Raw genomic sequence first — 27936 nt, 5'->3', positions numbered from 1 at the left:
ATGGTTTTTAATACTTCACGGTGAAATTTCTCGTGTCGTGAAGGATAAACAAAAAATACATAACCAACCACCGACACTGTTGCCGTGGAATGACCTTATTTTCACTTTCTTTTGCTTAATTTCGCCGACTGCATCATTCGGCCGGACATCCAGCCTGGTTAAGTTGATAACGTGTTTATTTGAGGCAACTGATTCATGGAAATGACGAACCATGCCTTCGCCACAACCTGTTTTTGTTTGCAGAATATTGATCACATAATACAAATATTCGCAGCTAATATTGGAGAGATGCTATCGATCACTACAAAAGAAAATGAATGCAAGAAAGTCAGGACCAGTTACACTTGCCACGATCGGATGTTAACAGCTCAATATAGTAGAAACGCATTGATATGGTGCAATGGGGTAGCATTTGTTTCGCAGATCATCGAAACAAAGGACGCTTGGTAATAAACAATTATCATATACGAGTGGCCGTAAACAAAATTCGGAAGGTCATGTCATTTTTCGGATAATCCCTTTAATTCTATAAAATACAGAAAAAAATATTGGTAAAAGTAAGCAATAAACAACCAACGCCTAGAGTTAGATTAAAAGTAAAACTTTTAAGGGGTTACATACATTTTTACTTTCCAAAAATCGTTTTTTTTACTTTATCCGAAAGTACAACTCTTTAATAATATTTTCCCAAATTTTTATAGAGATCCGAGTAATATATCGCAAGTTACAGCGCTTCCACGCGCGCTTCGTCTGCCAAGAGAAGTGGTAACTTGAAATTTTAAACTCGATTTTCTCGAAATAACGTTTTTTTCAAAAATGGTTTTTCCGTGATCACGATTGCCGAAAAACCACTCAGCCGATTTTTTTTTAAAAAAATTTTAATAGATCGTCATTAACCTTAACGATTTTTTTTCATGCATAAATTTTTGTTTTGAAGATGAGAATTTTTGCAGACAATTTTTAGAGCGATTTTTTGGAATGCAGGAAAAAATATTATTTATTCAAATAATCGTTAAGGTACGAGGAATACTCATATACTAATGGAATTGTTTGAGTTCTGGATTTTAGTTAATCTATTGGTCTTCAAACCTGCTCACCACAAACGTCTTTAATAAAAAATGGTTTTGGGGAAAAAGCCATAACTCCGCCAATTATCAATATATTTTTATAAATTTGTGCTTGTTTGTGTCACTGAAAACTGTACTACCATAATACTATAAGTTTGATGTAATGAAATCATTGCCTTATGCCTTTACGAAAATTCAAACTTTCTTCACATTCGTCGCACAAAAAAGTATGTAACCACTTAAACTAATCAAGAATAATAAAAGTTTTACTTTTAAGCTATTGACGCATATTGACCAGAACCAATTGAGATTGCAAAATGTTCATTGGAACAACATCCTTGGGAATAACGTGATGAGCCACATTGTGCAATAGAGTGGCAAGTAAAAAATGACCCTTATCGGCCCATACCTGAGTCGATTCCTAGTCCCACCAGGAGTATTTGCTCCAAATTTGAAGCAAATCGGACAAGTCTAGCTACCGGACCAACGTGCCTGAAGTTTGCATGGGATTTTTCGACATTTTACATAGGCAAAACCCACTAACTCGCATTGTTAACGCTAGGTGGCACTGTATGCGTCGTATTATCACTGTAAGTGAAAATAAGAAAGATCATTTAATTGCCTGTAACTTTGTCGAAGACTGCTAGTGAATCCGGCTTTATTAAAAGAAGTTATTAAACTTTTAACAAAGTAATGTCTGAGTCTGTTTTGCATGGGGCCTACCAGTGCAGGGTTGTGTATCAGTACTTGATTCACACGAACTTAACATTTTTGTGAGATAATGGTTAGGTTTAGGTCAATAGTATGTTCAGAAGATTTTTTGTAAGTAATACGAGTCATGCTTGGGTTAGAAAATGTTAGTTCCACATTTTACCGCATAGAGGGCGCCAACACCAACTTTTCAACGGAAAGAGATAGAGATTAGGTGTCTTTCACAAAGTTGTAGAACAAGCATTTTTAAATAATTCTTCCGAACATCTCGATATTCAATCTCGCTTCTATGAAAAGTTAGTGCTGGCGCCCTCTATGCGGTCACAGGTGGAACTAAACTTTTCTAACCAAAACATAACTCATATTATGTACTACAATTCTTCTGAACATACTATTCAGCTAAATATAACCATTACCTCACAAAAAGGTATAGTTGATGGGAATTGAGTACGGATTCACAACCATACACTGTTAGGCCCCATGAAAAACTGACTCAGACATCACTTAGTTAAAAGTTTAATAACTTGTTTTAACAAAGCGGGATTCACTAGCAGTCTTCGAGAAAGTTGTAGGGAACTAAATGACCATTCTTATTTTCACTTACAGTGATAATAATATTCATACAGTGCCACCTAGTGGCGAAAATGCGAGTTAGTGGGTTTTCTGGGTTCTAGGAATAAAATTCGGAATCCTTTGAGGAATTCCACGAAGATTCGTCCGAAAATATTTAAAATCGTGACCGACCATCTCAGATTCCTATGAAACTTTACACGTTTCACCGGCATAGAAGGCTAAACATATTTCACAATCAGTAAGATTATTTTGACTTAGGAGTATTTTTTGAAAAAGGCGTAAACATTTCTACGCGCATTATTTTACAATTTTTTTTGTTCGATTATTGTATTTTATACAGCAAAACTTTCTGAGAACGAGTTTCAGGGAATAAATATTTATGTGCGAAAAAAATATACACTGAAAAAAATATTGTGTCGTTTTTCACAAAATTTGTGTTAAAAATTGCAAAAAAAAACGATTTTTTCTAATTTTTTATATTTTGTCAACAAAAACTTAATGAGAGAAGAAACATTTTAAACTTTAAACTGATGGAAAACTTATTGATAATTTTTTTGTTCTAACAATAACTTGATACATGTTTTTAAATTTCATACTAATTGACATACAAAACTGTAATTTTATAACAGAATATAATTCTAAGTATCATTTTAAATCGCAATGCATTAAAGAAAAATCTTCCAAAATGCAATAGTTTTCGAGACATTTGGAATTTTGTTCCAACAAAAACAGTTAATTCGTGTGATTAATCCCTTTTTAAAAGTTATTCGCGTTACCCCATCATAAAATGTCAAAAATCAAATGTTTATCGTTTTAGAGACGTAAAAGGAACTTTTGCAGTGTATTTGGATCATGGAGAAGCTTGCAATAAAAATGTTTTCATAGCAACAACTTTTGACATATTTTTATAATTCATACTATTTGCAGTCAAAAATACAATTTTCTCTTTGAATATGATTCTAAACGCTATTTTAAATCAAAATACCCATAACAAAAATTTACTGAAATGTTCTCGAGATATTTTAAATTTTGTTTTAACAACACAATTCTTTTGTTTTATTACGACTTTTTCGGAAGTTATTCGCGTTTCTCCAACAACGACATTCCCTGTAACTTTCTCTTGGACATCAAGGTGATATTGTAAACCATTTGAAAGCTATACGAAAACAACCAAAATGCTATTCAACCATCCCTATCAGAAACGCATAACAAAAAGATTTCAAAACTATATCTCGCGTTGTTACTTGTTTTGTAATCTTCTGTTATTTTAACTACTAACGAGACCAAATTTATAACACAATCTGTTACGAAATTTTTTTTGTTTTATTATCTTGTTATTTCATTTTGATCGGGATAGGGTCTAATGATTAAACTAAATAGTTCGATCTTATTTTGGTTATTTTCATGTAACTTTCAAATGGGTTATAACTTCGCCTTGATATCAAAAGAGAAGTTAGAGGAAATGTTATGGGCCGTTTGAAAAACCTATTGTCGATGATGGAGAAACGCGAATAACTTCTGAAAAGGTCGCAATAAAATTTATTTATTGAATTTTATTGAAAGTTTCTTCATGACCCTAATATACTGAAAAAGTTTCTATTACATCTTTAAAACAATAAATATTTGATTTTTGACATTTTATCATGGGGTAACGCGAATAACTTTCAAAAAGGGAATAATCACACGAATTAACTGTTTTTGTTGGAACAAAATTCCAAATATCTCAAAAACTATCGCATTTTAGAAAATTTTGGTTCAATGAATTTCAATTTAAAATAATACATAGAATTATATTCTGTAATTACAGTTTTGTATGTCAATTAGTATGAAGTCTAAAAACATGTATAAAGTTATTATTAGAAAAAAAAATTTACAGATAAGTCCTCCATCATACAATCACATTCAAAATGTTTCTTTTCTGTTTAGGTATTCGTTGATAAAATATAAAAAATTAGAAAAAATGGGATTTTTTGCAATTTATATTTTTAACACAAATTTTTGTTTTTGTGAAAAATATAAATAACACAATTTTTTAGTGTATATTTTTTTCGTACATAAATATTTATTTCCTGAAATTCGTTCTCAGAAAGTTATGCCGTATAAAATAGAGTAATCGAACAAAAAAAATTGATATTAAGTCTCGTAGAAATGTTTACGCCCTTTTGAAAAATTGCTCTAGTATTAAAATTTTGCAATTGTCAGAGAAAATCATGGAGATTCATAAAACGAACACAACTTCAAAGTTTCGTTCGAATCGACGATGGTCATATTTTGTGGTCGGCCGGTTTCTCATGGAATCCCTCTTATACAAGAGATATTTGTGTGCGCCTTAATTTTTTTCTCGTGTAAGGTATTATTTTTTAAGATAGTTGGAATTGCACATGTACAATGGTTTCGCAGTAAGGGGGCTTTTATTAATATGTTACTGTAAAAATAATATGAAAGTAGGAATGGGAACCAAGTTATTTTCGTAGCATTAGAACAGCAGAAAAAAATCAATGCGTAATTTCTTTATACAAGATGAAATATTTTTACTTAATAATAATTAATAGTTTCTCAGTTTTTCTTGATATTGTATTTAAATATCTTTAAGCAGTGGCAGCTGTTTTCGTCCGCTTCCTTATCACTTATTGTTACAAAGTGATCAGCAGCAGTTATACAGTTCCTTATTTTAATGCAAATAATTAAGCAGTCTTCATTTCATTACAATCTGAATAGCACATATTTTGTCTTATGTATTGTTCTTTGATTTGATAGCATTGTAAGGGAACATATATCCGCCAGTTGATGCCAATCGAGCTGACATTTCTTTAGACTGAGCAAACTAATTTTTTGTTTGTTTAGTTTTTATTTGACCAACTAGGAAATTAGTCCACTATTTAATGCGCGTGTGGAATACGCATGGTCTTGTGTGAGTAAATTATTCATGAAATATCCATTTTTCGGCAGGCGTATCAGCATGAAGTATAAATGCTTTATTGTCATATTCATTGATTTAATTTCAGTTCATTAAATCTTCAAGAGACTATAATAAATGTTCTTATTGTATTGAGTATGCTTTGGAGTAGTACATGTACTATATTACTGTCACGTTAACCATATTTCTTCATGAGTGTAAAAATATTATAGCTTGATTGTTGACGCAAAAGCTAATAAGTTAGTTTTTTGTTATTATTGCTTTCAATTTGTTCTAGTAATTAGCGTAAAAAAGGCGCATATGTCATCAGTTGCATATCCGACATACAAAGTAAGTCGTTTCAGGTATTTCGGTAGAGCTTATTTTATGCCGTTAAAATGTGCCGTAGATAGCATAACAACGCACGCGAATAATTGTGACATAAGAATTAGTCGTCCGCGGAAAAAAGTCAATTGTTAATTGTTATTAATAAAAATACCTTAATTTATACACGATAAAGCGTGTATTACGAAACTCTTAATTACATAGATGTATCGACAAATGTCTCGAGACACTTAAAGTAATTCCATTATATTGTATTGTTTTTAGAATGCCGTGTTTCGCCGGGCTGATTGAGCGAGATAGATTTGTTCACCTGTCATTTGATTCAATTTAAAATAAGCAGCGCTCCCACCGTCGGTCGTCCGGAGCAGAAGTTGTTTTTTATACAAACCGAGCATATTTAAATTAATTTAATAAACGATAAATCTATCATAAATTCTCGGCAGCCGGCTGCCCAGAGCAATAAACACATAATACTACTGAGAGTTGCAAAGATCGTATTACTCAAAAAGGTGAATCCAGATTTGTGTAACGCTACCTCATCCTACTAACGGGAAAGGAACGTGGCAAACGTAGAGATGCAGATGTATTCACGGCAGAGCTTAAAAAAATTGACATTGCTGCATGAACTTGAAAGAAAACGAAATTCAATTCTTGCCTGCTGCGATGAATGAAATTTTTGGTTCGTTTCCATCGTCGTTCGTTCTCCCGACGCAGCGCTTTCAGGTACGGACATGTTCGGTTTCAGAAGCAAAGAGAATTTTATTTCTATGCTAGCTCTGAGAGGGATTATTGATCAAAAGTGCACCAGATATAGATTACGCAGTTCACTTATGCTCGAAAATGTAGAAGATGCTAACTTCTGCCTTCAAACTGTCGACACAAAAACAAATGAATGCTTTGGTTGGTGAATGAATTTATATTTCCTCTGCGCTCAAGCATTCGATTCTGCATGAAATTTCAGTCAGTTGGAAAGTGAATGAATGAGGGAGGCGTTGAATCTGAATATCGGTTTCGGTAAATGCAAGCAGAAATAGGTAACTGATTTTGAAATTTCGTAACACTGATTCACGGTCTCCATAACAACATTTGTTGCACTAACATTCCTTCCCTTCCCCGATGACTGTAAGGATGCAGCCGGCTCCGTTATTGGCATTTCAGAGTGTAGAACTCTCGAAACGAACACATTGATGATGGATAGCTACTCCCAGGCCTCATTGATTGATTCTCTGTGCAATTTCGCTTGTTGTGGTCAATCACGAAGTAGCAACTACGAATTGTACGGTCATCATGTTCATGCTCAAACTACATTTAAAATACCTTTAATTTGAGCTATTATTAAGTTCGTCGACATCGGCAAATGTCTGTGTGTGTATGTATGTGTGTATGTGTGTGTGTGACATTTAAACTCACACAATTTTATGGCTGAACCGATCTTCACAAACTTAGTTTCATCTGAAAGGTATAAACCTCCCATAAGTTGCTATTGAATTTTTAGTTGATCCGACTTCCGGTTCCGGAGTTACGGGTTGAAGAGTGCGGTTACACAGCAAATTCCCATATAGACTGGTACAACCATGATGTCCAAATGACGTAAAACATACTAAAATGGGTTCAACATTACTCTAGTTTGCAGATCTGGATCACTTATGATAAATCAAAGCAGCTTTGACCACATTGGCCACCTATGACGGTTCATGATGCCTCCGGGGAACTCGCCAAGTTCCTAAGCTAATATCACACCTTACCCAGCGAATTATCTACCGATTTTTTTTATTTCAAATGAAAGATACAGTAATGCCATTGACTGCTGCTGAATTTCATTCGGTTTTGACACTTGGTTCCGGAGTTACAGGTTGGTTAGTAAGGTTACACTGGAATTTCCCATATAAATCGGTAAAATCGTAACGCCGCAGAGGCTAAAAACTATTGAAATGGTGACCAAATTACTTCGATTCCCACTCTAGATCACTGATTGCCAATCAAACATTCTTTGGTTATATTGTCCACTATCGACGATTCCGGAAGTCCCGGATTCTAACTCCGGTCTCCCCTTTTTTGTTTAAGGAGCGGAGTAAGAGTTTCAATGTGAAACAAAAAAATACTTTTTTGCGAATTTTTTAGAACTTTCCGTGAAGCGTGATCAAAACTTTTGTACATTTTAGTGTATCATTTCAATAACATGCTGTAATTTTTCTATGCAAAAATATCGTCAAACGTCTCGGAGACGAAGCTCTTTGTAGAACTTCTCCAGAAAAACATGATTTGCAGTGTTACCTGCTATTCAAAAACTACTTAACCGATATCTTTCAAACTTTGCATATCCATTCTATGTGAAAAATACCCAAACCCCTACGTTGAGTTTGTGAGATAATTTCTCATTTAACTTTTTACACATTTTAAATAAAAATTTCAATTTTTTACGAAAAATTCCGCCTTTTCATAAGTAAACACCCCCTTAAATGAAAAATTATCTCAAAAACTCAACGTAGGGATTGGGTATTTTTCACATAGAATGTGTATGCAAAGTTTGAAAAAAAATCGGTTAAGTAGTTTTTGAATGGCAGGTAACACCGCAAATCATGTTTTTTCCAGAGATGTTCTACAAAAACATCACCGAGTCGCTTGTCAATATTTTTGCATAGAAAAATTACAGAATGTTATTGAAATGATACACTATAATGAACAAAAGTTTTGATCAATTCGCTTCACGCAAGGTTCTAAAAAAATCACAAAAAAGGGTTTTTTTCACACCGAAACCCTTACTCCCACCTCGCCCTTAAAGCGAGGCAGCGTCTACTTTCGTGGTAGGAGTGAGATGCGTGCTAAGTGAAATAAGAATGTAATCCACATTTCCACAATTTTATTGAACAAAATCAGCTAATGAATCATAGTTTGGATAAATGAAAAAAACGCAATTGCACCACTAGGTGGATTAAAACAGGTTTTTCTTGGAAATGCTGTTATAAAGTGGGATTTTCTCCTGTTTATTTTTTATTCGTAGAGTATTGATGATTGATTTTCATGAAGATTTTTCCAACGATGTGAGAAAAAAGGGCTTTTTCGTGTTTTATAATATAGCCCCTTTTCCAAGCTTTCAGTTAAAGTAAGTTTTCCAAGCTTTCAGTTAAACCTTAAGAACCAATATGATAACAAAAATCGCCCTGCCATTTGAGCCAATGCCATAGCTGCTTTCGTTGAAAATCTGATGATTTCGTTGAAAATCTGTATCCTCAATATAAAAAATCTATATTCACTGAAGAAAAACAATTTAACAATTTAATAATTGATGCGCATTTAAAAGTTTAAAGTATTGTCTACTATAAATTCAAACATTAAGAAGGAGCTTAAAATGAGTATTTTAAAATAATCTGTACATTTCCTGGCTCAATAAATTTCTTTTTTTTTAATATAAAAAGTGTTATGGTTCATTTGACAATATTTTTTTAAGAAATGGCCACTGTTAATGAAAACATTGTGACTGAGTTACTTTCAATGTCATGAACGTGAAAATGAATTCCTCGCTCGTATCTTCGATAATTCATCTACCAAATCTACTGTATCTAATTAATGTCTGTTGCGCCCATTCATTGCAATTCAATTTTCAATGATAGCGTAACTGCCAGTGAAAGTATATCCAACGCTTTGTGTACCCTAACAATGTTTGGATTGCTTTGTCGAAGGATGTCCAAGTGACAGCCACGCTACCTTAGTTTTTACTAATATTCACCGTAGTGCTTTTTTATTTGGAATTTCCTTTTTTTTGCTAACGACTACACTTTGCCGATAGCTTCGAGATTGCGTTGGATTTATCAAAGGAAAACTTAAAGATTATGTGACCAATGAAAGTATATAATCCCACCGCCGAGCCTCCTCAACATTGTTGAGGTATGATCGATCGTGTGCTTGACCGTCTTGAGGTCACTGCGTATATGATGAAAACCTATAGAAACAAAATTCACACAACGAACCTGTCATTAGATACCACCTTGATAGTAGGTCTTTACTTGCACGTATATATCAGGTTATGTCAACTACGGCACAGATAAAAAAATTAACCCCTTCATGTCTATGTTGATCGTCTACAGTATGGTTTATCAATGGTTGAACTCTACTTTCATGTAAATTTTACTCACAATAGCTGGGTTTTCTATAGCACCGATTATATTTAAACTCGTTGGTTTATACTGTTGCGATTTTGCAGGGATGATCCCAATTAATGCTGTTGAAATAAATGTGTACATAACGTACGTTTTAATGTACGTAAAATATTATAAAAATTTATAATAAATTTTTTTCATATACTAAATTAAATCTAGAACAATGCAACCTGAGCATCAATCCGTAAAAAACTTCTAGCACTGCACAGATATTTCTTATTTGAATTGGATCGTTTTTTTTTAGTTTCTCCACCCACAATATTTCAGCAGATATAGATTAAAAATTCTCCCGACTTGGAAAAGAAGGGCATGAATGGGTTAGTTCATTTTATCATGATTTGCTAATATTGCTTGCTTCTAAGCTTCATAGCCACTTAATTTTATAGCCACTCATAAAACTTCTTGAACATATATATTTCCGTAATTGACCATGTAATTACAGTAAATGACCATTTGTTTTTACAAATTGTCAAAACGTTGTCGTGTTATGGGACAAATCCATTAGAACATCAGACAGATTTTTATCACACCATGTGGCTGAAAACTTAATTGAAGCATCGCGTGTGTATGGAAAAAACTTTTTTTCATATTGTCTATATGCATACCTACTTGTTATCAAACATGACTGGATTGACTCATTTATCAGGCAGGAAACTAGCCGTGATCGCTTGATCAGTCATATATGAAGTAAGTATAATTAATGGCAATAACTGCCCAGATTGGTACCAAAGGACGGGTGTTAACAGTAAATAATATATCATCAATTCAATTGATCTAATTTGCGCGCAATGTGCAACGCAATTCACGGTCGGTCTTCTACAGTGATTAACGCAAATATTTGATAGAAGATAGAAGCTTTCGGCGGAACTTAAATAAAGTGAACTAATTAAACGAAAACCGCCCAGCACTTAGGCCTCATCAATATTTACTGTAGCTGAAATAATTTGCCTACTCTTAACAATTACTGTTTTCCCGCCATAAATTTGTCTGTCTCGAATTCTTTCTTATTCTCCAGTACATGAAAGCAGCAAACGGCAATCCTATCGAATCATTGGTTATGCAAAAAGTGTGCCAACGATGACGTGGGATCCGTCCACGGACTTTTATGGCTTTCGGAAGCGATTTGTATTGGTTTCGGTACTCCGAATTGGAATTCTATTCTTTGACCAGCGAACCATCACCATCAGCTGGTGCACGGCATGACGTGAACATCAATTAGTTTATCAAATAGTTCGGTAGGACATACCTTAAAAAGCGCGGAGTACGTCAGTTTTCGCTCACAGTACATCTTTGGAATTTATGATGACGGGGAAGTTGAAATCCACAGTTCGTCTTTTACTGGATTTATTTTTTTAAATTTGTGTCACATTAATTGCAATCGGTTTTGACACGAACGTAAATGCTCTTATAAAAAGAAAGATATTCTGTATGTTTTCATTTTGTCTCCTTTTCGTTTATATTTCGTAACACAAATAACAAATGAAAATACAGGACAGTGGGTCCATACATTTTATACTTTATGGTTTTTCAATATAAAGCCAGAGTCGCTCGACACATAAAATCTTCTTGAAAATTATAGGGCATTTTTTTAGCCAACGAACACCAAAATAGCACTCATAAAATGTAGTTTGTTCCATTTCGTCCAAATCAATTTGCTAGAAATTACAACACACATGATGCCTAAAAGTTTGTACAACCCAATTCAATTGCCATTTCGTAACAAGCAGTACTGAGCACCATCTCCAGTATCAGCACTAATTAAACTGTGCTTTTGCCTCGATTGCTTCAATTCGGACCATAAGTCGTTAATTACTCGAAAATTGCTTTGACCTGCTTTTAGTTGAACTACTTTTTCACGATCTTCCAGAAATAGAACTTGGTACTACGGAACGTGGTCTTCTATTTGGACAGATTCTTAAAAAAATGTCCAAAAACAACCCTCGAACACTTCTTTAAAAGACCAACGAATCCGGTAATATCTTCTCCTCCGTAACACATTGGATTGTCAAAATTTTCGTTTTCTTTTGGAACAAATTACATTTGAAACACGCTACAAAGCTGGCCTTTTTCTGCATCGATCATCTATTAACCGATTGGGTACTGTTCAATCAATTGGTCTTTCGTATAATTGCTGTATATCTAACCGCGAGGAAACTATTAAAGCTTACGTCGGTTGGAACAAATACCGGCAGCAATAACCATACCGATTGGTAGAGAGAATTTTATAGTTTTGATTTTCATCATAAACCGCTGCAAGCAGACATACCGATTAAGTGTGATACGTGATTTAAAATCTAAGCATTGTTCATACATGGTGTAATGTGTTTATGACGCCGTATAAAAATGCCCGAACTTGTGATTGTTGAACGCAAGGTTAGAAAATCCAATTGCCAAATTTCATTTTAAGCTAGCTCAGTTGGCCAAATAGCTAGGTCTTATCGCTGCAATTCATACTCTTCAATAAATTAATAGTCGGTGTAAAAAATGTTCATTTAACATTAAAAAATATATTTCTTCTGCAACCTTGTACAGCAATTATTTTGGAGTGACTGTCTTGCCTCACATTTGTCATTTGTCTAACAACTATATATGGTGCTTTTAAATCAGTTTGTTGCTGTTTTATCAATTTCAAATTGACTATGTTGATTCCAGAACGTTTTATGTACAACCGAATCACTTAACTTCTCTTGTTTGAATGACAATTTTGGGATAAAAACGAAAATTTCAGTAAAATTACTTTTTCAAAAATCCCTTTTGTCAAAATCATTTTATTCAAAATTTTGTTTCTTTGTGAGCCATTGAACTAATTTAAATTTGTTGCAAGAGCTGAAAAATAATGATTCTTACTTTTTGGGTACAACTTACACGTTCTTACTTTAGCAGAAGTGTTTTTCTTATCATCTCGATTGGATCGGTTTGGTTCTAATTTCGGGTTCCTTCTGATCCTGCTTTCCTAGCGGTTGCTTTTAGATGTTATTACAGCGATTTTGTTAAATCTGCGTGTTTGCATATACGCTGTTCTCCTTGCTTCAACGCCATTTTGACAACTTAATAGAAAGAGGCAGAAACAAAATAGAGGCTACATTCTGTACTCATACACCTTCAAAATAAAGAATGTTAAACGATTTAAAAAAATTCCAAATTTAGGTCGGCTAATTTTGTATCGTTGTTACACAAAAGCCCTTGTTCAATTCAAGTAATTCAAAATTATGTCTCGCATGAAAATAGCTAAATGAATCTAAATGACATTATAAGCACCCAAAATCCGACCGCCATGTTTCTTTTACATACATTCCTTGTTTTGACGTGAGTCATGTTTTTCCTTTTTTTCAAGATTTTTAGGAACGTGTCCAATGGAAAATGAACAGAAACGGCGACGACTCACATCTTATTGTCACACTAAGAAAAGATATGACTTCAAGCAGAAATCCAACCTGCGATCTCCCAATCTCTAGTGGGGTGCGTTAACAACTCCGCCATCGAGGTATTGTGATGATGTCATCACAGATTCCCAATAGTATCATGATCCCCGCCACAGCCCCAATACCTACTAATGAACCCATTGGGTGTAGAATGCTTATTATAAGCCAATCGTCACCGTCCCTTCTCAGACAGAATTCACTCGTTAGTCTTTTTTAGCTCCAGTGGATCGCGTTCAGGCTTAAGATATTATTATCACTGTTTGGTACTCATTAGCTAGCTTAGACACTGCCACACTTTGGTGGTGAATAAAGCTATGGAGAAGCACATTGCAGCCTGCCCTTAAAGCCCATCGGCAGATTCTAACGACAAATCCAGCCATGTTTCTTTTACTTTTGGGTAAGATTATATAGTCTTTTTGGTAATAGACCATGCAAGTGAACATTGCAGTTTTAAATTCATATTGCCGCAAAGGTTCTAAACGGTGGAATATCAAACTTCATTTAACCGAACAGTTTTTCATTATGTGTCAACCTCGTTGTGTTAATGTAATGTAAACAAATAATGAATTCTATCATGAACTTGAATTTTACTATAAATTTTTTTTAATCATAATATACAACAATTTGAATTTTTATTGGTTCCTTCTTTATAACATGAGCTGTTCTTTATATGATGATTGATCTGCCAATTATATTCCTTTCTCAGTGATGATGTGCGATTTAGTGTACAACACATCATATTTGGATCGCCCGAAGCAGTGGCCCCTTGCAAGCAAATCTCCACTGGGATCCACTCGTTTGCCTGGCTTACTCAACCATAGGGTCGATAAATTAGTTTAGGTCAAACTGAGCGAAGCGACGTCGGACAGCACACGAAGTAAAGCTATATGGCGTAGCCACATTAGGCGGCAGTGTGATTTATTTATTTATTTTACTCTTCTGCTTTAAAAACGATTAACTAACTATGATTGGTTTGCGACATTTTAATTCTATATATAATATTGCTAAGCGGTTGTTTTGTTTTCCTAAAGTATACTGAGAAACATATAATTCTAAATATATTATAAACTTTTTTTCTAAGCTTGAATGATATTTTCAAAAATACAAAGTCATTTTGTTTGAACTGTAGCCTGCAAGACATACGGATCTATCTGCTTTAAAGTTTACCGGATTACAAGTGGTTTAAACGCCACCTCTTGCGAGGCTACTTGTCATGTTCAATGTTGCCCGACTAGAAACCCAACCTCAGGGCGGGTTAGCCGAAGGGTACTCCATCTGACGACACGAAACAATAATCAAAAGATCGCGAATAAACTACCAACTTCTGGTTATCATCACTGGCAGAGGACCTAATAACTACCAATAATAAGCCAGCTTCCGAAACAAGAGTGGAGACTGTTTTCTCGAGCAGTCCTACCCGGAGTACATTGGTAAAACTGCAGGAATCGAAACAGCCGCAACATACTCCTTCTTCAAACATTTCTTTCCTATTTTTTCCGATTTACGGCCCTAGCATGTGCAGGTGGACAATCTATTCTACGCTATAATTTTTAATATTCGGCTCGAACTTTTGTCACCCTGGGCGAGGACCCGACCATCTCACGCTGCTGCTTTCGATGCGCACTCACACCTTTAAAATATCGAAGACTGCCGGTATCGCGCGGTTTGCACCAAATTTGATGCGAGCTATTCGACGATGATGCGACTGTTTTTTGGCTGCCTAGCGCCGAAGGTGTTGAGGTCCTAGCTTGAATTTCGGTAACTGCTGGTAGTGTCGAACAGCATACCAGAAACAAAATACGGATGCTACCGATCCGACTGACGGCGTATAGCGTACGTGGCGGCGCGTCTTTCTCCGGCTTTTTGTTTCAACGGCGCACTTCGTATCGCACGTAAGTCCAAAGTGCTCGCAAAGAGCTAAAAGAAAACGACATAGAAAGAAAACGTTGTTGGGCTTGTACGCAAGCAGCTCTAGCCGCCCGGTATTCATTCTTCATCATAGGAGATGGAAGAAGTGAATAGCTTATATTTACAACAGGGAACTGGCGTTACTGAATTGGAAGCAATTTGAACTCTGATACACGCGATTGCTACAGAACATTGCCAATCCTTTAAAGTTTTATCTATGAATATATGGGCTGATATTTGATTTTTACTTCCTGGAAGGGCACTTTTTAAAAAAAAATCGAAAAGTTAAAAATTTAGTTTCGACTTTAAATTTATCCGACCTTTTGTCTTTCGGCCTTTTGTTTTTCGACCTTTTGTCCTTTCGACCTTTTGTATTTTCGACCATTTGTCTTTCAACCTTTTGTCTCTTCGACCTTTTGTCTTTCGGGCTTTTGTCCTCTCGACCTTTTGTATTTTCGACCATTTGTCTTTCGACCTTTTGTCATAGATCTCCAGAAGAAGCAGAAACTTTCAAAGTTTGCCAATAAATACATGATTTGGCAAGCGGCCTGCTCATGTGGCAAACGATGTGCGCCGTTCGTGACTACCGAATTTGGAAACCAGGGTCCTACGAGCTTCTGGCCGGATCTAGCTTCGTGCCACTATTGAAATGTTTTCCTGGAATGGTGCCATGAACCCCTCCAATGCACATAACTCCCGTTCAACGCACCGGAACTAAGACCCATTGAAAAATACTGGACAATTATGAAGCAACCACTGTGCAAGAATCCCAGGGAGAAAGACATGAAGAAAAAGTGGGTTTCCGCACAGAAGAAGCTGCAACCAGATGCTGTATGTCTCTGCTGTAGTGCTGCACTGCTGTTGTGGAGTCCAATCAGACCAATTACAATAACTTCGTATCCACGAACAGTATTGCTGACAATTGACAGTGCTCAAATGAAAGGCAATAGTTCTAATTAATAGTCTTACCTGTGTTTGTGAGCAAATCATGCCTAAACTAAAAGTTACTAAAGCTGTTTTAAAACGTTGTTGTTTATAAACAACATAGCAATAAAGGCATGAAGGGCTTAAGTATGGGCCCGTGTACCACAAACGAAATTTTTCACTTGAGTAAGTATACTATAATTATAATGGACCGAATTTTAAATACTAAAATATTTTCAGGATTTGTTGATTTTTCTCTAGCAACATCATGATTTCCAGCATGATTTTTAGGATTATCTTTTGTTACGATACGTGATTAACAAATACAGTGAACTTAGTAGACCGAATCGAATTGTATGTGATTAGAATTATGATATCTAGTAAAAGAGGAAGCATTTCGTACTTGTGGGCAACGAAATGAAATTTTTGTCACAATAGGCACCATAAGTAGCGAAATTTACGAAAATGATCCTCCAAAAATGTTTATTGCCATGCCATTTTTTGTTGTGATGCAATGAAAAAACTATTTTGGCAAGTTTTATATTCGTACCACCATTCTGAGGGTGCACTGGAATGGTATGAATCTAGTTGGATAAACTTTGACCCCACGAACATGATTCCTCTGAACTGTTCTGAACTCTGTCCAATCGAATTATAATCTCTCATAATGAAGCCGGAATTTAGAGGGACTATTTTGACGAGGGTGAGGGGTGGTGTAATATATAAAGGGTGGCGGGTTGTGGTGTAACTCCTCGCAGCACACCCCTAACTACGTCCCTGTTAAAATCCAGAAAACCTATCATAGTCCAAAAATAGGCGATTTTCAAACATTTTTTTTTATTATTTCATCATATCTCGACGTTTCATACATTTTAAAGACATTTGTGGCTGCACTCTTAAACCCGCAACTCTGGAACCAGAACTCCGATCTACAAAAAAAACAGTAGCAGCCGATGGAAGGTTGTACCTTTCATTTGAGACTAAGTTTATGAAAATCGGCCCAACCAGGGTGGTGACAGAGGTGACATCTTTTGCCACATGATACACATTACACATACGTACATACACACAGACATCTCGACGAACTGAATCGAATGGTATACGAAACTCGGTCGTTCGGGGTGGGATTAGGTTATAGCTTTGCTTTTTCAGTGTACCTGAAAACGTACTCCCAATCTCAATAATTCGGTCTGGAAGATGTTCAAAGAGTATTTCAATCTACAATACCTCTAATGCTGGATTGGATTAAACATGTTTTTCATTATCCGGGGTTCTGGTAATTCACCACACTTGTTTATCACAACGAAGCCTATCAAACAAACAACAGATGCATTACAAGGTAGCAGTAATGAAAGGCTTCGTTCATAATTCAAATGCAGGAAAGAATTAAGAGCATCACTCCCCCATATTGTATCCAAAGACTAATGTACCATCGCAATTGACATGGCAATCATACACATGCGTAATGAATTGACACAGTAATATAAATACTTTTAGTGTATTGACTGTTTGTTGAGTTTCATCGGGGGTAAATTCATCCGAAGGGGGTTTCACACGAAGGGAACATTTCTTTCCATAAATTATAAAGCATTAATTTTGATTATTGCTTTTTTCGTATTTCTATTTCATTACTGCTAATTCCTACAACCTTTCCCAGCGCGTTATTGTTCATTTTGTACGTCCTGACGTAAAAGCTGAAAAACATCGACAACAATATCAACATATACGGCAGGTAGATGAAAATCAGTGTAGGTGGCATTGGACAGCTACGGCGCATAGCGAACCCAACATTGGCCAAGATGCTGATTAGTTGAACCTATCAGAGGAAAATTTAAATAAATCCATTACAGAGGATGCAACACTTGCCGGACATAGTATTTGTACTTACGATTTGAAACACCGTGATGAATTTCTTCACGCCACTCAACTTGAAAGGCAATTGTTTGGAAAAAATCGCAATCAAGTAGTAGGAATACATGAACATATGCACTGTCGAATTGACGATGATAGTGTATGTCAGCATACTTCCTGTAAGGTGGAGAAATCAGGTATGTGTGAATCAATGGCAGCTTATCCTCGCTTTCCACTCAACTTACCCCCGACGTATTTCGCGAAGATCCAAGCGATGCAGAATGTGCAAGCATGGTGGTACACGTGCAGAAAGCTTATTTGACTTTGCTTCTTTCTCAGCGCGAACAGTACCGTTTCGATCAGTTCGATTGTCTTAATCACATAATTAAAATATGACCCATACATGAAACCGATTGATTTCGAGTCATTCGAGTAATCCGGCAGCTTGCATGAATACAAGTAGTCGAATGTCCAACCGTGTTTGAAGAAATGTCGAATAAGCAGATAGCATGCCACCACTTGAAAAAGGTTGTAACCGATCATAAAGTTTCTCAGTTCGAAGGGTTTGTGATTTTTCATATAACTGTGGAACAAACGAAACTAATTATCACCGATATTTACATAGTAATTATTGCCCTTACTTTGGCACCCATATGTACACGGCTCCGAAATACAGGAGAAGTATCGAAACAGGCCACATGGGACTATGCAGAAACGGAAGATTGTCTGTCCTCTTATCGGCCAAGTCGTCAATTAGAAAGGTGTAGAAATTTTCCAAATCACTAAACCGACTTGTTACGTTTTGATCCATCGTCAACTTTGGTCGCACTTTTCACAGATTGTTAACAGAGGTTACCGAACACTTGATGGCTTTTTTATCGGCAACCAACTTGCTTATTGTTGCAGGAACACCGCGAGTAAACAGACGTAACTCTGGCGACCACGCTCGACGTCGCTCGCTGATCAGTGAAATCGTAACACCCTTCGTGTCAGTGCTGCTCTTAGCGTGTAACTGGTCCGACCGTGAGTCTCGTCGTTCAGCGACTGAGAAGATGGTATTTTGTGCACACCGCACTCAGCGGCGGCGGGCACGGCGGACGCTGCTAGGATACTCAACTACACGCACATTGATGCGTTTCATTAGTATCCAGGTACCGGTCACTTAAATACAGATTCCAAATCATTGCATTATTTTGATCCATTATCCTACGCCTTCCCTTGAAACACTATCTTGGAAATTATTTTCCAATTGAGTTTTCGTAGCCTAGATACTTTGTAATAGGACAGTAAACAGACAGTTAAAGAACGTAAAACAATCAAAGGAAATACGCTTTATCATAAACGCTTTCATCTGATTATAGCTCATGTAACCTTAAGGCAATTCTATGTAGGATTTGGAATCGAATCCATATGTGTGCATATCAGACGAGTGTCTTATCAACCACACTATCCCTCTCTCTTGATTTCTAAGAATTTACTGAATAGGCATCATGCTATGTAAACAATCGAAGAGTGCAATTTGCATTTAACAGTATGGTGCTGTTCTACGCTATGCGTAATATACCAATAAGCAATGTTTAACTGACTAAACACAATGTGTCAATTCGCTATCTTCATGTATCTGTCATTATCATTTCTGTGCCTAATTTCTCTATAATACCTCCCTTACCCAAGGTAAGTTGCAAACTAACGGACTCATAAGAAACGAGCATTCTGGTGAGAGTGGTATAGCAAACAAACCGTCTACCATTTTAGACTAAATTCAAAACCGTACAGTGCCAGAAGCCTTGGCCGCGTAGCTACGACAACAAAGTCCATATGTGGAAAGAAATTTCTTGTGTTAGGTTCTTAACCCCTTTGAATCTACCTCACGACATCACTATGTAGAATGCCAGTTGCCATAGTTCACTAGCAAAAATGCAGCGTTTGCAAGGTTGAATGTGCTACCAGCTATATAAAAACAGATTAGTGTAAGTTTATCATTACACGGTTTTATTACACGTTCTCATGGGGACATTGCAGAAGGCTACAAACAACAAATGGAATGATTTTCTATGTTTATGTCACTAGAATCTATTGCCTCTATTGAGATTCATCTCAGTAAAAGTATCCAAAGAACCTTCGCGCAATGACTGACAAAAACAGACTTCTCTATTCCTGGCTTAAAAAGCAGTTTTTTGTCGAATTAACCCAATAAACCAACACTTAACACAGCTTTTCAGATGGCAAAGTTCTAGACTGACATTGTATGCGAACGTTCCGCCGCCGGGTGCAACATGATATCCGGTAAATAAGCTGCCGGTAATCCATAATAGAGCAATTCATTGCTGGCTAGAATACCAGTTGGATATAGCAACGATTAAAACGAAACCTAGTGTATTAGGTGCTTCCCAATATTTCCTTTTTTAGTGAATATAGGGACATTTTTTAGTTGGAGGTGTATTCAATTTTAATTTTTTACTACTTTGATTTAGGTAGATCGTGCAACATAGAACACGTTGCATAAAACGACAGACTGCTAAATTTCTAAAAGCTCTTTGTTATATTTCTCCTTAGTGGAGAAAAATGTAGGTAAAGACTATTTTTGTTTTAACCCTCCGGAAGTCGCGCATATGGCTCGCTCAACGAGCAGCCTCCTATGCCCAAAGACGATTCGCTAGCTTTTCAGAGCAGCGTACACTCAGTGCACCAGCGCGACTGCCGGAAGGTTAAATTACATTTGCGGTTCAAGGGCACAAAACCTATAACAAAATTAGTTATGGAACATTCGTTTCGACATAAATTCCATAACTATTTTTTTCTAGAAGCTATAAAAGCGAGTACAACAAATATTTCTCAACGACAAAATGAGACTCCAATAATAACATTTTGGAGAAATGAATGTTATGAAATTTTTATATTTCAGATTTGAAATTGGAATTTGTAAATTTAATTAGTTTGCAGTACTCATGCAAATGTCTAATAAACACAGTTCCGAGTGCTGATGAGTATAAAGTGCACATCTAATAAATTAAATAAATTATGAAAAATCAATAAAACAAATTAAATTAAAAAGGTAATAGAGCAAAAAATGTAAAAAGTATCAAATTCGTAAAATGATTAAAATAAATCTAATTGTTGCCCCCTGTCTTTCCTAGTTTTAGTTGTTATATTTATAATCTCGTCAACAGTACTTCTACTTATAAAAATAGACCTAATTAACCACCGCCCCCCCCCCCTAATCTTACTAAAATTGAATCACTCCCTTTAGTTATCCTAGTTTTAATATGGCTGTAAAATGCTTCGCTTAGTTAATAATTAATCGCTAAAATAAAAAAATAGCACCTTTAAGCTAACGCGAACTTATCAAATATTAGACAATATAAAAATGTAAATGATACAATAAATTGAATTGATTTTAACTAACAAATTGGATAAAAAGAATGACCAAACATAGAGGACTTCCACGAACATCCGTCTGAAAATCTTTAATATCGTGACCGACCATCTTAGATTCCGATGAAACTTTACACGTTTCACCGGCATGGAAGACTAAACATTTTCCACAATCAGTCAGATTATTTTGACTCAAGAGCAATTTTTTTTAAAAGGGCGTAGACATTTCTACGTAATTTCTAATTTTAATTAATTTCAAACATTTTTTGTTCGATTACTTTATTTTATACAGCAAAACTTTCTGAGCACGAGTTACAGGAAATGAATATTTCTGTGCAAAAAATATACACTGAAAAAAAATTTGTGTAATTTTTCACAAAACTCCATTTTTTGAAATTTGTTATATTTTGTCAAAAAAAACCTAAAGAGAAAAACATTTTGAATGTGATTGTATGATGGAAAACTTATTGACATACAATACTGTAATTTGATTACAGAATATAATTCTAAGTATCATTTTAAATCAAAATGAATTTAACATTTAAATCTTCCAAAATGCGATAGTTTTCGTGACAGTTGTTTTATTCCAACAAAAACAGTTAATTCGTGTGACTATGCCCTTTTTAAAAGTTATCCGCGTTATCCCATCATAAAATGTCAAAAATTTAATTTTTATCGTTCTATGGACGTAAAAGAAAATTGTACCGTGTATTTGGATCATGGAGAAGCTTTCAATAAAAATGTTTTCCTATCAACAACTATTGACATATTTTTAGGGGTTTTAGTACAAATCAGTGTCATTCGCTGCTGCACAGTGATGTTGTATGGCAAAAATGAAAAACTACTCTCCTCATATTGTTATCCTCGCTAACTTAATTGTAGAATACGGAGCACTCATGCGAAGCGTGTACTGAATTATGACTGCCATTAAAACTGCAATTGAAGCATTCAGAACACAAGGCAAATATGGACAACTGAATCCATACATTCGAAGAATTTAAGAACGCACATAGAATGTCTTTTCAAAATTTTCATCTTCAAACATATCCATATTACCCAGTTAAGTCAAATAGTTGCCCAAGGATTTCCTCAATTATAGTGTATATAAACGCTCAGTATTGAAATGAATAAAATTGGAGATGATGTAGGTTTTGATTTTTGGTCACATGTCTACCCATAGTGCAACGTTTGGAAGGGATATTCTCATCTTCAAGCGAAAGCAGGGTTGGAACATTAATTCGTTATAGTTAGCACAGTTTCACAGGACTGTATATTTTATTTGCCAAGTAGAATTGTTTGATGTATGTATTAGATTTGTTTGCCGTGAGTGGCTCTTGTCTACACTAAAATGCAAGTCCTATTTATAGGGAAACAGCAGACAAAAATAGTTTTGTCTTCCCAAACCTACACTATTACATCGCACACATCAAAATAGCTTGGATATTAACAAGTATTTCAGATTAGTACAAGATCTGATGACACAACTTCAGAATGGATAGGAAAATTGCAGGATATATGTGAGTCGCGAGTGTTATCACGAAACGAAGAAAATGAGAGGGTGCACGTTTGAGCAATTGTAAATGATTAGTTCCGTGATATGATTTATTAATATTATACGATATTTTGAATCCTTACGTCCTTTTTCTAAATAATGCAACTGATAATTTTTGCACCTAGATCCTTACAGAAGAAGTCAAATTTTCACTAGAATTTGGGAATTCAAAAATAAAGTTGCTCTCGGTGATGTCACAAGTATAACATGAATATGAAGTATATGAGACATATATTACACGGTGTTACAAAATGAAAAAAAAATAATGTAGTGGTCTGTTAAAGGTTGTAGATCTCGTCAGGGCCGCAGAAAGAAAATACGGGCCCAGGGGGTCCAACGTACGGGCCCCCGCCACTGTGTATTGCCTGAGTACAAAAAATAATGTTTGAAATCCATTGGAGTTCACTGATATTATGCATAGTACACTGAAATTTTTATTTATGTACCAGTTTTTGCTCTAGTTGTCTGTAGTGCCAATTAAGGAAAAAACGTAGAGCTTTTGTATACTTTGGGAGTTTTTTAATACCTTTTCGACAGTTTTGATGACTTTGAAAAGCGTCATTTTTGTCAATAGTATTTATAAAAGTACGGAAATGGAAAGATTAAAAATGTAGTAATTACAATAATTGAAAATATCTAAACGGCGATCAACGGCAAAAGATAAAAAACAATAGGAAAACTAAATATTAAAAGAATTTAAAAAGAGCTAAAAACAACAAAATTAACCAAATAAACAAATCAATGTCGATTGTCAAAAAATGTTTAATCGAGAAAAACTAAAACAAAACCTATAAAAATTGATAAGAGAAAGCAGGAAACAAGAAAAACATATTCGAACATTATTGAACAAATGTTGAAAATAATTAAAAAATCGATAAGAAAGCAGGAAAAATTTTAAGAATCAATGAAAATGAATGAAAAACTACTAAAAAGAATACAAACACTAATATAAAAAATGCATAAAACTGAAAATTCGATAAATCAAGAATCATAAAAAAATTTAACATTTAAAACAAAGCATATTTAAAGCAATAGAAAAAGTAATTAAAACGTTAAGAATGCATAAAATTTGAGGAGTATATATAAAAGACAAGAATAAAATAACCATAGAGACATTAAAATACACGGACGAACCGGAAAATTTTGAAAAACTGGAAAAGTGGAATGATGAAAAGACGAAAAAGTAAAGAAAATTGGATAATGAACAAAAAGGAGCAGCAAACAAAATGGAAAACAAAAATAGTAGGAAAAAGCCAACTTGGTATACTATTGAAACACAAAAAATGGAGAAATTAACACGAAGAAAATGAATAAAATGGATTAAATTATTTGAAGAATAGAAACAACGAACTAAATGTAAAATTAAGAAAAAGCGCACATAGTGTCAAAAAAGATCAAATGTTTTTTTAGGAAAATAAAAAAAATCATTGTAAACGTACTAGAAAATGGTCAACAGAAAAAGTACTTTCAAAATAGGTTAAATGGAAACAATGAAGAAATAACAATAACGAATAAAATCTTAAGAAAAAGGTATAAGAAATAAATAAAATTATATCAAACGATCATGGGGAAAAATAAAACTACGAAAAACGGAAAGCTACAAAACATAAGGAAGAAAATAGGAGAAAGGTAAAAAATTAAACAATAAGACAAATTGGAATGAATTTTAATAAGTAAAATTGCTTATGGAAATGCAAAAAATATGAAAAAAACGGAAATAGAAAAAGGCTATGATAAGAATAAATGTACTACATAGACAAGTTATAAAAATTAGATGGAATGACAAACGAAACAAATAAAAAGCAGGGTAGTAAAATATGAAACAATAAGAAAAATAAAATAAAGAAAGCAGAATTTTCTCGAAAAATGGCGAATAAAATGAAATAACAGAGAAAAAACTATAAATTAAAGCAAGTGATAGTGATAGCGATAGAAAAAACCAAAAGTAAGAAACGTCAAAATATGGATGAAATAAAATATCGAAATAGATAAAAAGGCAGAATCTTAAAATTTTAGAAATACAAATGCAATCCACAACTTGAAAAAATAGATAAATGAAATTTTAACAAAATTTAAAAAAAATCATGTAAGAATTAAAAAAATAAAAAAAATGAGAAACATGGATCAAATTTCTAATAAGGGTTGGGTTTGGATTTTACGCTATGCTGGTTTCGAAAACATTCATAATCCTATAAAACATGATTTATTCTTTATTTGCGTTGGTGTGTTAGCACACCTTAAAATATTTTACAAGAATGTTGTAACTGATTTCTAGTAAATAGTTCAAAAATAAAAATAAAATCGTCACGTTAAGGAAGCGTCGGTCAAAATCTCACGCTCACTTCTCCAAAACGAAAAGATTTTGTATCCGAATTTAACTTGCTACATTAGTTAGCTAATCTTGCTAACTAGTTGGTTTAGTTTGGTAGCAAAGTTAAATTTTCTCTTCGAAATCAATTAAACACAATTTAGTAATTTAGTTGAACGTATGCTTCTTAGAATCATTGGTAGCTGCAGAATTGTGAACTGAGAGATCTTCTCTTCATGCTCCATGACATATAAAATTCAAAACAAAACTATTATCGCTATATTCGTCATAAAAGGGGCTTGTTGTGTATGCAATTTGCTGTTATAATGAAAATGTTGATAAAAGGCCGTATTTGAAAGACTTGTAAAGCGTATTTATTTTTTTTCCATCCCTGGTCGCTTTGAAAGGGGGGATTGGTAGTCGAAAATCGCCGAAAAAAGCTACATCATTTGACAAAAATGTTTCAGTATCATCTCGTATCTGAACATGATTTTTTATGGATTTTGTAACAATGAACGGCAAACCAAATATATTAAATTTTAATTTTAAATTTTTGGATTAATGTCGAATTATTTAGGTATATCAAGAGTTTTTGATGACTTATTTGACCAACTGAGCTCTAGAGGTAGGGTTACCGCCTCTAGTGGTACTTTCACCAGCAGAGTTTTACTGAGCAGAAGATAGACTTCAAGAGACACATGGGTATCAATTAAAATTTCGAATTAAATCACTCGACAGAAGTTTGGAGCGCTTCCATTGCTTTTATTGTATAAAACGCTTAAAACACATAAATAGGCACTGTTTTATTTCTCATGCAGTTCGTAGCACTAGGCACTAGGAGGAAGAATATCTTATTTTCTTCACATTCAATGCAAAGTATAATGTTTTGCTAAAGCACTCCACCTTTCTGTGCCGTTCACATTTAGTTGTATGTTTTTTTGCATTTGTTACCACTTTAGTCGATTTATGTAGTTGGGTGTAGTACTTCGCTATCCTTCTTTCCTACAAAGAATCTAAAAGCACCAGCCACTCTCGCTGTGAAGGATAACCCGAGCGAGCTTTGCTCTGCTCCTCAGTAAACAAAGACAGAGTGTTAAATCACACTTCAGTTTCTTTCGAGAATCTTTGTGAGGAACAATGATCCATTAAGCGAAGGTTCAATGGGGTAAAGCAAACCCAAATGGCACTTTTAAAATAATATTATTGTCAACGCCAAGAGGGGCCCTCTTTAACAATTAGGGCCTGCAACCCGAGGATGATGTTTATGAGGACTGTGTGCTGGACGATTCATGGTAAAGAAAAGGGCAACGCAAAATAATCCAATGGATTCTTCCGTGCGAATTCGAATTTACCTGAACGAAGACATGGAATTCGCCTCCAAAAACCGGTGTGGCAACCCTAAGCAGGGTTTTTTCTTTCAATAATTTTTTTCGATACCAATCCAACGCTTTCGAAGATTGGAAATACAATAAATCAAAAAAATCGATTTCGTATTGGCGAAATTTGAAGACAACCTCATGACTTCTAATCAAACCATTTAATTGTTTAACCCTTACAAGTCTGATCATATTCTAGTTTCGATTATAGACATTTTACCCTTAAGGTCATTCCCTTCTTCATTCAGGTTAGGAATTTTCCTATAAAAAATCTCTATTCCTGTGTGCGGGGTTGTGATTCGAACCCAGGTGAACTGCGTACACGACATTGAATGTACAAATTCCGCTATTCTCGCTCTAGTCTGATCTTGTTTCGATGCGAGGAGTAGGTTGGTATAAAAATAGTTGATATCAAATATGCAGTAGTTTAGAATTTTCGCTATTCTAGTTACCTGATACACAAGATATTGAATTTTTAATTGCATTCTCAAAAAAGTATTTGTCAAAATTTTGGTTTCTGTTAAAAATCCGGGCCCCCTTCAGAACTCCGGGCCCGGGGGGAAACGCCCCGGTCTCCCCCCCCCCCCCCCCCCTCTCGACGGCCCTCGTCAAATACAACACAAAACACGTTTGATCAATTCAATATACCCTCAACATCTTAATATTTCAGGGTTTTCAGCACGAAAAAAAATTTCTACGCGGTAATTTTTCAACAGATTTTGCATTCTCTAAGTGCTTTGGAAAGAAGAACAAATTACCTTTCCAACGGTTCGCTATGTTAAGTACTTTTATTTTATTACTATGCAGTTTTGAGACAACAATATGAAAGTACCCATTATTTTGCGTTTTTTCATTAAAATTATGATAATTGCTCTACATTTTTATTAGGAAACGTCTTTGTTTAAATAGAAATTTAGGGAGAACATTTTCTTCTAGTCACCAAGTGACGTGACTGTAAGAATAGGGCCCCAATTCTGCATCCAACGACCTATTTATTATCATAATAGGTTGAAAATGGCAGAGTTATTTTTTTCCAAATTAGAAACTTGCTCGCATGAACTTTTAAGGGGACAGTCTCATATAAAATTTTCACAAAATAGATTTTTTAGCTCGTTTACATATAGGGTTGGGAGTACCGGTTTTACCGTTACCGAAAACCGGTAAAACCGTCCAAATATCCTATACCCGAATACCGGTTTTATAAGAAAAAAAACCGATATTTTCGGTAATTTGTTAGGAAGGACTAATTAATAAAAAAATTATTGTTGCACAGCTTTAAAAAGCTTTTCACTTGCTAGTGTTTTTAAATTAGGTCCCATGCACAGTAAGCTTGTCTGGTTTAGGACTCTTTAATAATGATATAAGCAGGGGAATAGTGCTTATGTAAACAGTGGATACAGCTTGATTTAACGACCCCAAAAAATCCGACATGTCAAATAAAACTTATCAAACTATGGAGGAACAAGAAAAT

The 27936-nt window shown here is 34.8% G+C and overlaps 2 protein-coding genes across 3 annotated transcripts in view; one reads left to right on the top strand and one right to left on the bottom strand.

Moving 5' to 3' along the window:
* The window catches only part of LOC131691069 (oxysterol-binding protein-related protein 9), a 241645-nt gene that overhangs the window by 36638 nt on the left and 177071 nt on the right, over positions 1 to 27936 (top strand). The window lies entirely within an intron of this gene.
* LOC131691072 (elongation of very long chain fatty acids protein 4-like) lies at positions 17598 to 18989 on the bottom strand. The gene is made up of 4 exons (XM_058977238.1): positions 18496 to 18989; positions 18100 to 18437; positions 17892 to 18031; positions 17598 to 17819 (listed from the first exon to the last, which is right to left on the bottom strand). The coding sequence occupies exons 1-4, from the start codon at positions 18663 to 18665 to the stop codon at positions 17604 to 17606; spliced, it is 864 nt and encodes a 287-aa protein (XP_058833221.1). The 5' UTR covers positions 18666 to 18989; the 3' UTR covers positions 17598 to 17603.

Source organism: Topomyia yanbarensis, chromosome 3 (genome assembly GCF_030247195.1).
Source record: "Topomyia yanbarensis strain Yona2022 chromosome 3, ASM3024719v1, whole genome shotgun sequence".
Taxonomy (NCBI): Eukaryota; Metazoa; Arthropoda; class Insecta; order Diptera; family Culicidae; genus Topomyia; species Topomyia yanbarensis.
Note: the sequence above shows the minus strand (reverse complement) of the source record. Positions and strands in the feature narration are given on the sequence as shown.

What these genes read in the sequence shown, in the direction of transcription:
- LOC131691072 (XM_058977238.1), bottom strand. Translation starts at nt 18,665, where the DNA reads ATGGATCAAAACGTAACAAGTCGGTTTAGTGATTTGGAAAATTTCTAC. An exon ending in GTGTACATATGGGTGCCAAA is followed by an intron (nt 18,438 to 18,495) that starts GTAAGGGCAATA and finishes TTTGTTCCACAG; the next exon opens with TTATATGAAAAATCACAAAC. An exon ending in TCATCACGGTGTTTCAAATC is followed by an intron (nt 17,820 to 17,891) that starts GTAAGTACAAAT and finishes TTCCTCTGATAG; the next exon opens with GTTCAACTAATCAGCATCTT.